This window comes from Hipposideros armiger, unplaced genomic scaffold, assembly GCF_001890085.2.
Source record: "Hipposideros armiger isolate ML-2016 unplaced genomic scaffold, ASM189008v1 scaffold_152, whole genome shotgun sequence".
In the NCBI taxonomy this organism is placed as follows: domain Eukaryota; kingdom Metazoa; phylum Chordata; class Mammalia; order Chiroptera; family Hipposideridae; genus Hipposideros; species Hipposideros armiger.
In genome coordinates, this window is record NW_017731502.1 from 1,879,917 (window position 1) to 1,892,864 (window position 12,948).

At 45.9% G+C, this 12,948-nt stretch overlaps 1 protein-coding gene across 1 annotated transcript in view; it reads left to right on the top strand.

The window, feature by feature from the left end:
- LHFPL4 (LHFPL tetraspan subfamily member 4) overlaps window positions 1–12,948 on the top strand; it is a 36,581-nt gene that overhangs the window by 11,403 nt on the left and 12,230 nt on the right. The window contains exon 3 of the mRNA XM_019651020.1: window positions 4,668–4,904. Coding sequence (XP_019506565.1) covers window positions 4,668–4,904 — 237 coding nt within the window. The remainder of the gene's footprint in view (window positions 1–4,667; window positions 4,905–12,948) is intronic.

The window sequence follows — 12,948 nt, forward strand, 5'->3', positions numbered from 1 at the left end:
CTGAGCTGCCAACAGGTGGCAGGATGGTTCAGCTAAAAAAAAATTATCATTGTTCTTTGTAGAAAAATTTAAGAATATACATGAGCAAAATTACACCCATAATCCCACTCTCCCAGAAAGTCATTCTTTTTAAAAAAAAATTATGTCCACATGCCGTCACTTAAATACAGCTTTTTTTTTTTAAGATTTTATTGGGGAATAGTGTGTTTTTCCAGGACCCATCAGCTCCAAGTCAAGTAGTTGTTTCAATCTAGTTGTGGAGGGCACAGCTCAGTGGCCCCTGTGGGGATCGAACTGGGAACCTTGGTGTTATGAGCCTGCGCTCTAACCACCTGAGCTAACCAGCTGCCCCTAAATGGTCTATATATTTACAACTTTGTCAAATCCAGCCATAGTGCCCTCTCCTCCCAGCAGCAGTGCATGAAAGTCCCCACATCCTTGCCCACTGAGTGTGGTATCAAATATTTTACTTTTGCCAACCCAATGGGTAAAAAATACCCTGTTATGGTGGGTTAAGTAATTTGCCTTTCTCTGATTATGAATGTGGTTGAGTACCTTTTATGTCAGTTTATTTATTTTTTCTATCAAGTTAATGGTATGTTCCTCTTTGATATGTAAGAACTCTTTATATATTAAGAAGGTTAGCTCTTTGTGATATGAGTTACAAATATTGCTTCCCAGTTTATCTTTTGACTTTGTCTATGGATGTTTTCACCATGGTGAAATTCGTTTTTTCTCAACATAAGCAAGCCATCAGCTCCCTCCTGTATGGTTCCTGGGTTTAGTGTAATACCTACAAAGGTCTTGAAGTGTTTTGAGCGTGGGGGAAACATACCAGATCTGGCTGTTAGTGGAAAGGAGGGTTGGTGATGTCAAGAGGACGAGGGCTAAAACTATCCTTATTCTGAAAGCCTCGTATTTTTGTCTTTTTTCTTTTCACTCTCATTTCATGTTATTCATCATTATCAACCTTCCTTTAATCCCAGAGCAGTTTAGTGGCATAATGAGAGACATGGATGAGGAGTCTGTGCCTGACACATAGTAGTGCTTAATAAGTGTCCATTAAATGAATGAATGAATGAATGAGTGATGATATCTGATTTAAGACCTAGCTCCACCACCCACTCTTCTGGGAGCATATTCAATGGTCAGACAACCTGAATTTGAATCCCGAGTGTAGCATTACCAACTAAGTGTCATTAGGAAGGTTATGTGATTCCTGAGTTTCAGTTTCCTCATCTATAAAATGGGGACAAAAATAGTAACTACCTCACTGGGCCATTGAAGGATTGTTTGTCAATACGTGTACAGACCCTGGCAGAAAGGGAACCCTTAGTAACCGTTAGCAATTATTATTAGCTGTCCTGTGACTTGTGTCAAATCATTTTGGCTCCAACATTCCATGGCCTGTGCTAGAACAAGGGAGGAAAGGATGAAAAGTGGGAAGAATTGGGAGATAAGCCTGAAAAGTAGGTAGGACTGGCCTATGGAGAGCTTTGAAAGTTGGGTCTTGGAGTTTGGGTCTTATCCCTAGGGGATAGGCAATCACCCCTTTAGGCACGGGAGTGACCAGGGCCAGATGTGGGTTTAGAAAGATGACTTGGGCAGCTGCTGGAGGCTTGAGGGGAGGCAGGGAGCCCAAGGAGAAGGTGAGACAATGGCCCAGGTGAGAGATGCTGAGGCTGGGGGAGGGAGAGGAGGAGAAAGATTGGGGTCTATTTTGGGGACCAGCAGGTGTGCTGGGGTGAGGAGAGACAGGTGTTACAGATGACTCCAGCTTTCTTCCTTGGAAAGTTGGGTTTCTAGAGTGACATTCCCAAAGGGCATGGGAGGGAGATCAGGTCAGTTTGGGAAATGGTGAATTTGAGGTCCCTATGGGATGTGCAAGAGGAAAGGTCTGACAAGCAATTGGATATTCGGAGGTGGAGCTGAGGAGGAAGACTGAGCTGGAGATGTAGACATGAGGCGTCCTCTTATAAGGCTGAGCAGGAGGTGAAACTTCCAGGGGAGCATGTATGGAAGGAGGGAGAAAAGGAGACAGCCTAGAAACACCAACCTGTAAGAGGCAGGGATAGGAGGAGCCAGAGCAGCTGCTCAAATTAGCAACCAAGAAACTGAAAAGGATGGCCTTGAGAAAGGACACCTGCCTGGAGGAGTCAAAGAGGGACTGGAAAGGGATGGCACCACCTGGAAGGGCCGTGTCCAGAACTGGAGGGAGTGCAATAGGATGACAGGACGTGGGGATGAGTGGCAGAGCTGAGCCTGGGCAAAAGGGATGCACCCGGCAGATTCAAAAGTTACGAAGAGGCTGTGTGCTCCATGCAGGCTGGGCCTGGGGGTGGAGGACAAGTGCAAATACTGTTCCCAAATAATTACCACACAAAGTGATGGGTGTCCCATCTCTCCATAAAAATGTCTATGGCACCAGATACAATTATTTGTATTTGTAGCACTCCTCCTACTCAACTGTGAGCCCCTTAAGATCAGGAACCACGAGCTGGGGACTGAATGACTTAGAGGAAGAGTGTCCCAGGGGGAGGGACAGGTCAGTGCAAAGGCCTCCAGGTGCGATTGAATATAACTTTTTTTTAAGGGCTAGATAGGAAGCCAGTGTGCCTGGAGGGGAAGGTAGAGAGAGCCCGTGGGCCTTGTATAGCTGTACCAGCCATCGGGGTTTTATTCTGAGTGCAACTGGGAGCTTTTGGAGAGCGTTAAGCAGGGGATTGACACTACCTGTGTTTGAAAATTCACTCTGGATGCTAAGTGGACAATAGACCGTGATGGGGCGTGGGTGGGAGCAGAGGAGCTAGTTAGGAGGCCACCAGCATGATCCAGGTGGGAGACCACGGCGGCTGGAACAGGTAGTGGCAGTGAAGAGGGTGAGAAGAGGTCTGTCCTGGACAATTTTTTTTTTTCTTGAGCCAATGGGCCTTGCAAATGGATTGGATGTGCAGGGTGAAGGAAAGGATGAAGTCAGGGTGCCTCCTAGCATTGGAGAGCTGGATGGGGAGTGGGGAGCCCAGGCAAAGGAGTCCCATCCTGTGAGATCTACAGATGATAGAGGTACTAAGATCGGGCCTGGATCTTTAAATCCAGTGGGTCACAGGTGACTGTTAGGAGAGGTCAGTCTCCCTGATAAGATAAGCCCTTGCCCTAAGTTGGTGGGGTGGGGAGGTGCAGAGCTAAAGCCCAGACCTGGAAGGGAGGGGCCTGTGGGTAGCCTTCTTGTCCTGGGGAAGGGGAGTGTGTGTGTGTGTGTGTGTGTGTGTGTGTGTGTGTGTGTGTCCCTGTCAGAGGTTTTCCCTACTGCCTTCTAGTGCACCTGGGCAGGGGAGGCATTCCCTTGGAGAGCTGTGGTCTCAACGTGGACACAAACCCTTCATTGGGCTACTGTCAGCCCCAATCTCAGCCTGACACTGTCCAGAAAACTATCTTAAACTCAAGGGAGGGACTTGAAGAGGATACAAGTGGCCTGTCGATTGTATAGCCTATGCTTTACTGCTTCTCTGTATATCTCACCTTTTCTAAGACTTTTACTGATTTGTAAAATTATCATTGGTGAGGGCCAGCCGAGTGGCTCAGTTGGTTAAGAGCTCGCTCAAGGGCCGGCCAAGTGGCGCGATGGTTAAGAACTGGCTTGGGATGCTAGAGGGCCCCGGTTCGGATCCCACATATGAGGGCCAGTGACACTGCCCTCCACAGCTAAGATGCTGAACAACAGCTCAACCTGGAGTTGGGCTGNACTTACTGTGTCAAGCACTTAACATTGCTGCCTCCAGTAATCTTTGTAATTACTCGAATGCCATCATTACAATGCCCCATTTTACAGATGAGAAAACTGGAGACTCAAAGATGATGGAACTGACTCTAGGTCACACATCTAGAAAACAGCTGAGACAGGATTTGAGCCCCAGCTCTCTTAACTGCTTTCCCCAGTGGACCTCTCTCTCCCTCACTACACTGAAGCTAGAGTCCAAGTATCTCAGTAAGCCCTCAATAGATACTCCTTGAGTGTGTCAATGCCTGGCACTGTGCTAAGTGTCTTACAAACATTACTTCATTTAATCCCCACAACCACTCTGTGAGGTAAGTACTGATTTCCATCATACAGACACAAACAGGAGGCACAGCCAAAGTCATACCCTAAGTGAAAGAACTAGGTTCAACCTCCGTGGTGCTCACCCCAGTCTGTTCACTGAATGCAGTGCTGAATGAGAACTTATTTCCAGCATCTTGAGGGAAAGAAAAATGGCGCTCAATAAATATTTGTTGAATGACCTAAATACATACATATGCATTGTACATATAGGCACATACATACATAAATAATGAAGGGGATGGGAGAGGGTAAGCCTGCCCAAGATGCTAACGGGGGCTGACAGTGGTTTGCTATTTTCTCTTATTTCCAGGAAGGCTTCCTGGAGGCGGAGTTGATTTGATGGGGGTGGGGAGAGGGCATTATGGGTTTCCTAAAGCTCTCCAAGGCAGGGGCCATCCCAGGCTCTAGATTTTCTGCAACCCACAGGAAGCGGTTAACAGGCTCTTGGGTTGATGGGTGGACTGTGGGGCCCAGCCGGAGGAGGGCTCCTTCCTGGTGGTCATCGGGCTCTGGGGAGTAATCATCCCCTTCTCTCTTCCTTACTGACCGCGGCCTTGTGCCCTCTCAGCTCTGTGCCTCGTGCTGGGCTGCATGATCTTCCCCGACGGCTGGGACTCCGAAACCATCCGGGACATGTGCGGGGCCAAGACCGGGAAGTACTCCCTGGGGGACTGTTCAGTGCGCTGGGCGTACATCCTGGCCATCATCGGCATCCTCAACGCCCTTATCCTCTCCTTTCTCGCCTTCGTGCTGGGCAACCGGCAAACAGACCTGCTTCAGGAAGAGCTCAAGCAAGACAACAAAGGTGAGTGGGCATTTCTGGGTGGGCGGCTGCCCGCGTGCAGGGTGAGGGGTGAGGACAAGGCCTGCCTCTTGAAGGTCAATAGTGATGCAAAAATTGGGAATGGTACAGACAGTACGAGCACCTTGAAAACAATGTGACGTTATCCCTCAGATTGGAACGTCTGTGTGGCTGTGACCCAGCAAACCCACCTGTGAGTATAAACCCATGAGAAACATGCAAGAATGCTCTTGCAGCAGTTTCAAAGTAGCTAACAACCAAAAACAGCCTAAATGGCCATTGACAGGAGGATGGATAAATACATGGTGATATATTCACATCACTGGATAGCTCATAACCGAAAATGAATGAGCCTCAGTTATAGTAACAGAATGATACATACTGGAACCCATGTTGGGGGGGGGGTCAAGTTCCAGAAGATGATGTAGTGAGATTTTTTATTGAGCTCAAAAACCAGGCACCACTAAGCAATGTACAGTTTAAACGTACCTATATTGTTGGTAATACTGTTTGTTTTTTAAAGTAAAGAAATGTGAATTATAAACAGTAGGATGGTTATATGTGGCTGGGGTGGACAGGTCAAAGCCAGGAGCATGAGATGGGGGACAGGTAGGAGTGTACAAATTATTGGTAGAGTTTTACAGCTCTTGCATGGTGGGCCCACAGATGTTTGTTACAGTGTTCTTTATACCTAGTATATTACATATATGCTTTTGTATATATCAAGTAACATTAAAATCCAATTAAAAAAAACCTTACACATAGGCCAGAGTTCTCAGGGGTCACCACTTTTATCAGATGCTAATCTGTATATCTTCATACCAGATCCATCCCTTTATAAAGCAGAGAGTAGTGTTACGTGCTAACTTGGGACAGGCATCATTCATCCTAAAGAAACCCCTCCTCAGATTGCTTTTTGTGCTGCTCTCTGGAGCATGTCTTAAAGGTCTGTGTTTATCATTTCATGGAGAACCATCTTGCCCTTTTAATCCAGTACTGAGCATTACATAAGATGAAGGAACTGTCCTTTCTTATCATCCTCCTTTTAGGGGCTATTAGGGAGGTTTCCAGGTCTTTACTATTATTGGCAATGATACAACGATCTTCTTGGTGTTTTCTTGGTGTCTTTCCAGAAGTGGAGTTGCACACTTAGCACTGTAATGATAATGCCAGACTGTTCTCCCTTCTGACCCAGGAGCCCACTGTGTCCCCGGAATAAGGGGAGACACTGCATGGTATCGGTGGATAGACCCCCATCTGTCTGGGTGTGCCGTGAGAAATAGTAGTGATTTTCATAGTCACACACACCTTTCGAGATATTAGCATATACTGGGTCTATATTTAGCACTTCCCGTTAACTATATTCATCTCTTTGAGTCTCTCATCTATAAAATAGGGATAATGGTGGTGAGGGTTATCGCACTTGAAAGGGGTTGGTTTAGTATTAGGGTAGAACCCTTGGACTGTGAAAGCAGATTGTCTGTGTAGGAAGTAGGCTGAGCTAATAAATGACTTCACCTCCTTGAGCCTCAGTTTCCCGCATGAGGGTGGTGAGAACAGTACCACCTTACAGGGCTGTCCTGTGAGGAAGAAAGATTATGCCTATAAAGGGGCATGTGGTGACTGACTGCTCAGTAAGAGTTGCAACTCTTCATCAGGCAGGCATCATGGCCACCATTTTACAGATGAGAAAGGGGAGGCCTAGAGAGGTCCAGCCACTTGTCCAAAGTCACCTAAGTGGTGGAGCCAGAATTTGAACCCAGGTCCAANATCATTGCGCTCTTCCTGGGAGAGGCAGTTGCTCGCCAGCCATTGGACGGCTGCGCACAGTGGCTCATGGCAGCTCACAAAAGCTCACGCTTGCTGCCCACCAGCTCCACTGCTGCCTACACCATCACTGGCGATTCACTACAGCCCAGCTCCGGGTTGAGCTGTTGTTCACCATCTTAGCTGTAGAAGCGCAGCGTCACTGGACCTCATATGGGGGATCCGAACCCAGGCCCTGCTGCTCAGAGTTGGCGTCCCAACCCAACTCTTAACTAATGCGCCACTTGCTGGCCCCAGAAAGTCATTCTTAACTGCTTGATCTGTACTCATAACAGTATGGAGTACTGGTTATGCTATGAGCAGGCTCTTGAGCCAGACAGTCTGGGTTCAAATTCTAGTTCTGCAACTTACTAGCTGTGTGGCCTTGGATAACTTAGATAGCCTCTCTGTGCCTTAGTGTCCTCATCTGTAAAAAATAGATAATAATGGTACCTACACATAGTGCTGTGGGGATTAAATGAAGTAATCTGTGTATTTAGTATAGTGCCTTGCATAGTAAATTCTATATAACTATTTGCTATAGCTATGTATTTTTCCCAAAGTGAAATTATGTTATTTTTATAGCCTTTTGAAACCGAACATATCTTGAATATTTCCTGTATAATTAAATCTTCCTCAATATAATTTTAATAGCTGGATAGTACTCCATGGTATGAAAGAGTTATATTTCTGTACTGTTGGATATTAAATTGTTTCTTTCTTTACTTCCTCTCTTTATTATTTCTCCCCCTTCCCCTTCCTTTTTCTTTTTTTCTTTTTCTTTCTCGTCTTCTCCCTCTTATAGATAACAATGTGATAGACAGCCTCATAGCTAAATCTTAGGGCAAATCCATGAGCATTTTCTTTCTTTTCCCATGAGCATTTTCTTAGGATAAATTCCTAGCAATTGGCAAGCTCGGTCAAAAAGAGCTTAAAGGTTTTCACTTTTATTTTTTTGTGATGAATCCATTATTTCTGTGAGTTCCATTTGGCTTGTGTGTTGCCATTGTTTGTTGCTTTAATTATTTTATTTCCAAGTGAATGAAAATCTCTGGCAAGAGTCATTTATGAGTAGTCAACTCCACCCACCTGACAGTTTCACTAGGTACCTTATTCACATGGTCTCAAATTCAAAAGGTGCATCAGGTTACCCGGGCAACGTCTCCCCCTACCCATCCTCCAGCTACTCAGTTTGCCTTCTTAGAAGTAACCAGGGTTATCAGTGTCCTATGAAGTCTTCCAGAAATATATATATACATACATATATATATATTTATTTATTTATTTATTTAAGATTGTATTGGGGAATTGAGGGAGGGGGAACAGACAAGTTGCTGTCCTTTTGTTCTTCAGTCTAGTTGTGAAGGACGTCACTTCACTGGCCCAAGTTTATATTATCATTGTGTTCTTCCCAGCTGAGGCAGATAGGTCACTGGCCACTGGGCGGCCGCTCATACTGGCTGCCGGCCACACACAGTACCTTATGGCAGCCCACTGCAGCCCCACTGCAGCCTACGCCATTGCCGGCGACTCACAACAGCCCAGCTCCAGGTTGAGCTATTGTTCAGCATCTTAGCTGTAGAGGGCAGTGTCACTGGCCCTCATGTGGGATCCAAACTGGGGCCCTGCTGCTCAGAGCTGGCGTCCCAAGCCAGCTCTTAACCAATGTTCTATTCGGCCGGCCCCCAGAAATATTTTATGTACATGCAAGATGATAACATATTCTTTCTCCACTCTTTACGGAATGCTAGCATGGTACCATATGTGCTGCTTTGAACCTTGCCTTTCACTTAGCAGCGTATCCAGATGTCATTCCACATCAGCACATAAAGAGCTTCCTCCCTTCCTTAATGACTGTGTAGTGTGCCACTGCATGGGTGTGCCACTGCATGGGTGTACTCTTGTCATTGACCTACGGATGGCATTTAGGCTATTTCCTGTGTTTACTTATTATACACAATGGTATGCAGCCTTTTTCTTTTTTAAAAGTCAACATGTATAACATACTAACAGAAAAGGGCAAAAGTCATCATGTCTACAGACCAGAGAAGTTCCAAAGCATCCAGATCAAGAACCTCATGCCCCCGTCCAATCACTACCCCCAAGAGTAACAACCGTCCCAACTTTCAATCCTGTAGGTTAGTTTGGTCTGTTTTTGAACTTTATATGAACGTAATCACACTTTCTCCTCAATGTTATGACTCTAAGGTGCATCCAAGTTGTTGCACGTAGCAACAGTTTATTCATGCTCATAGCTGTATAATATTCCATTGGATGAGGGTACATGATTGATTTCTCCATCACAGTGTAAATAGACATTTGGGTTGTTTCCAGTTTGGGGCTATGCATAAGGCTCCTATGAACTTTCTAGTACCTGTCTTTGGTGAACACAGCTGCACATTTCTGCTAGGAGCATCAGTGGAGAGGATGGCTGTTTGCTTGGGGATGGTCAAGGAGGCTCAGCTCACAGACATACTATGGCGAGCAGCTTTTTGAGGCTTGTGATCTACCATGTGAAGCTGCTCTCCAGCACCTGCACCCTCTGAATTGAAAGGCTTTTTCCTTCCCTTGATGAGAAGGGGCCTATTACACAGAGCCCCTGTAGATCTGTGGAAAGTGAGGGGTCCGGAGGCTCTCTTGGTAGCCTGTGCAGCCCCTCACTGTGCTCCAGTCCCCCTATAGCAGCTGAGCTCCTGCCCAACTGAAACCCGTACCTCACATCCTGCCGAGCTGCCATCTGCAGGGCCTGGGTGCAAGGGACCCAGGCTAAAAAGGAGGTGGCACATCAGACACGCCACATCAGGAGAAAGGGGAATAAGGCCTTGTCCTGTCAGTTTGGCCTGACACAGCAAAATACTACATACTGGCTGGTTTAAACAGACATTTATGTTCTCACAGTTCTAGAGTCTGAGAAGTCCCCGATCAAGGTGTCAGCATGGTTGGGTTCCCGTGAGGCCTTCTTCCTGGCTGTAGATGGCCACCTTCTTGCTGTGTCCTCATAAGGCCGGGGGAGAAAGAGCAAGGTCTTGGTGTCTCTCCTTATAAGGGCAGTAATGCCATCATGGGACCCCACCCTCATGACCTCATCTAAGCCTAATTACCTCCCAAAGTTCCCATCTCCAAATACCATCACACTGGGGGTTAGGGCTTTGACATATGAATTTTGTGGCGACACTATTCAGTCCTTAGCAAGCTTCTTTGGAGTCTGCTCAGGGATAGAAAGCCCTGGGGAACACCCAGTCTGACCCCTCAGTAATGGGTACTAGCTTGGTGTGTCAGGCATGGAAGGGACAGATATGCAAAAATAGAGGCCTCCCTCTAGGAGTGCCCGTCTCAGTGGATGTCCTTTGAGGATGGTGTAACAGTATTATAATAAAACTCTATTAAAATAGCTAAGCATAATTGGGCTGGCCGAGTAGCTCATTGGTTAAGAATTGGTTTGGGATGCTGGCTCTGAGCAGCAGGGCCCCGGTTCAGATCCCACATGAGGGCCAATGATGCTGCGCCCTCTACAGCTAAGATGGTGAACAACCGCTCGACCTGAAGCTGGGCTGCGGTGAGTCTCTGTCAACGGCGTAGGCTGCAGTGAAGCTGCAGTGGGCTGCCATAAGCTACTGTGTGTGGCCGGCAGCCAGTGTGAGCTTCCAAGAGCTGCTGTGAGTGGCCATCCAATGGCCTGTGAGCGACTGCCTCACCCAGGAAGAGCGCAATAATAATACCAACATGGGCCAGTGAAGCGACGCCCTCCACAACTGGACTGAAGAACAAAAGGACAGCAACTTGTCTATTCCCCCTCCCCGATTCCCCAACGCTGTTCCCCTCCCCCAACTCCCCAATAAAATCTTAAAAAAAAAATCTAAGCATAAAATGCATCATTAAAAAGTTTTATACAAAGGCACATTTATAGCATAAGCTTTAAAAAAAAACACCTGTGTATATACAAGTAGTATATTATTTCTTACTAATTCTTCCCCACTTCTTAGTCTCATCCTAGTTTTATTCCCGAAGCTCACGTATTGTTTTTCCTTTTAACTCTCCTTTAATTTCTTAATTATTTATTTTTTTAAAGATTTTTTATTGGGGAGTTGGGGGATGGGGAACAGACAAGTTGCTGTCCTTTTTTGTTCTTTATTCTAGTTGTGGAGGACGTTGCTTCACTGGCCCAAGTTGGCACCATCATTGCGCTCTTCCCAGGTGAGGCAGATCAGTCACCGGCTTCTGGACGGCTGCTCATGGCGGCTGCTGGCTGCTCACACTGGCTGCTGGCTACACACGGTAGCCCATGGCAACCCACTGCAGCAGGGGCTACAGCCTACCGTCGCCGGCGACTCACGGCAGCCCAGCTCCAGGTTGAGCTGTTGTTCAGCATCTTAGCTGTAGAGGGCAGTGTCACTGGCCCTCATATGTGGGATCCAAACCAGGGCCCTCTGGCGTCCCAAGCCAGTTCTTAACCAACACGCCACTCAACCGACCCTTAATTATTTCCTAAAAGCTTAAGAGGATTTCATGGCCTGATATGGGTAGAAAAGGAATGGACATAATACAATCATTTTTATTATAAAAATAATATATGACATTATTAAACACTTTCAGCAGTACAGGAGGGCATAGAATGAAAAATGAGTGTCCTCCTCCTTCTGTCCTGCCCCCAGGCTTCTGTGTCTTTCCAAATAGGGATAATAAAAATTCATACATGTAAAGCAGTTAGAACAGTGCCTGGCATGTAGAAAACACTGGCTTCATGTCGATTTTTTAAAAATTATGATAGCTTTCTTCAGTAGACACATCTCTGAAAGCTTGCTGTGTCAGCCTTTATAGAGCTAACCATTTTTTCTTTCGGTTGCTGTGTATTCCATAGTATGTATATCCTTTTTAAAAACCATCGATGGGGTTATGCTATATATAGTATTCCGTTCCTTGATTTTTAAATTTCTTAATATATCTTAGAAGACTTTCCATGACAACATATACAATTGTACTCTATTTGTTTTAATGGCTTTGTAGTATTCCATGGGATGGATATACCATACTTTATTTAACCAGTTCCCTCTTAATAGACACTTCAGTCCTTTGTTATAAAAATGGGGGTGCAGTAAATACCCTGTACACATATGATACATTTCTGAGTCAAGGGATAAGTTCATTTACAATTTTTATGGATACTGCCATGTTGTTCTCTGAGTGTGTCACCTTTACGTTCCACAATGAGGCATATCACTGTTATAGTGATGATAGTGACCGTTCAATCTACCTCATGGCCTTGAGAAGTAGATATTACCATTCCTATGATGACAGAACCCAGGTTCAGAAGGGTGAAGTGACTTCCCAAGGACACACAGTTTAGAGTTGTTGTTTTTTTCCAGTGTATACATATGATACAAAATTCAGAATGAATAACATTGTATCAATTAAGACTAGGTTTGGCTGCATGTCATAGGAAAACCAAAAATAATGGTGGCTTGATGACCGACAGTTCTAGTCTCTTTTGGAAAACCAATGCCCGGGAGTAAGGCAGTTCAGGGCTGGTCTGGTACCTCCTGAATTCGTTGGCTCCTACCAGAGCTCTGCTCCACCACTCCTGGGGTATGGCACTTGTTCTCATTGTTGAAATGGCTGCTAGAGCCCTAGCCATCACATCTGCATCCCAGTCTGCAGGATGAAGGCATGGGTGAAGAAAAGGGGGGCAAAGTGAACACTCCTTATAAATCTGTTTATATAAAGTTGTTTCCTTGAAGATACATAACACATCTGCAGGCATTTTTATTTACTCTTGTGGCGTAGTCATCGAACTGCAAGGGAGGCTGAAAAATGCAGTCTTTATTTTCAAGAGGTGAGCTCTCAGCTAAAAATTGGGGCTCTACTGAGCAACAGGGTTGCTGGTTTGATTCACAGCCCGATCTGAGTTGCCGCTGAGCTGCCAACAGGTGGCAGGATGGCTCAGCTAAAAAAATAAAAATAAAAAATAGGGCCGGCTAAGTGGGGCATTGGTTAAGAACTGGCTTTCCACAACTAGACTGAAGAACAAAACAACAGCAACTTGTCTGTTCCTCTTTCCCCGATTCCCCAGCGCTGTTCCCCTCTCCCAATTCTCCAATAAAATCTTAAAAAAAAAAAAAAGAACTGGCTTGGGACACCAGAGGGCCCTGGTTTGGATCCCACATATGCGGGCCAGTGACACTGCCCTCTGCAGCTAAGATAGTGAATGGCATCTCGACCAGGGGCTGGGCTGCCGTGGGTCGCC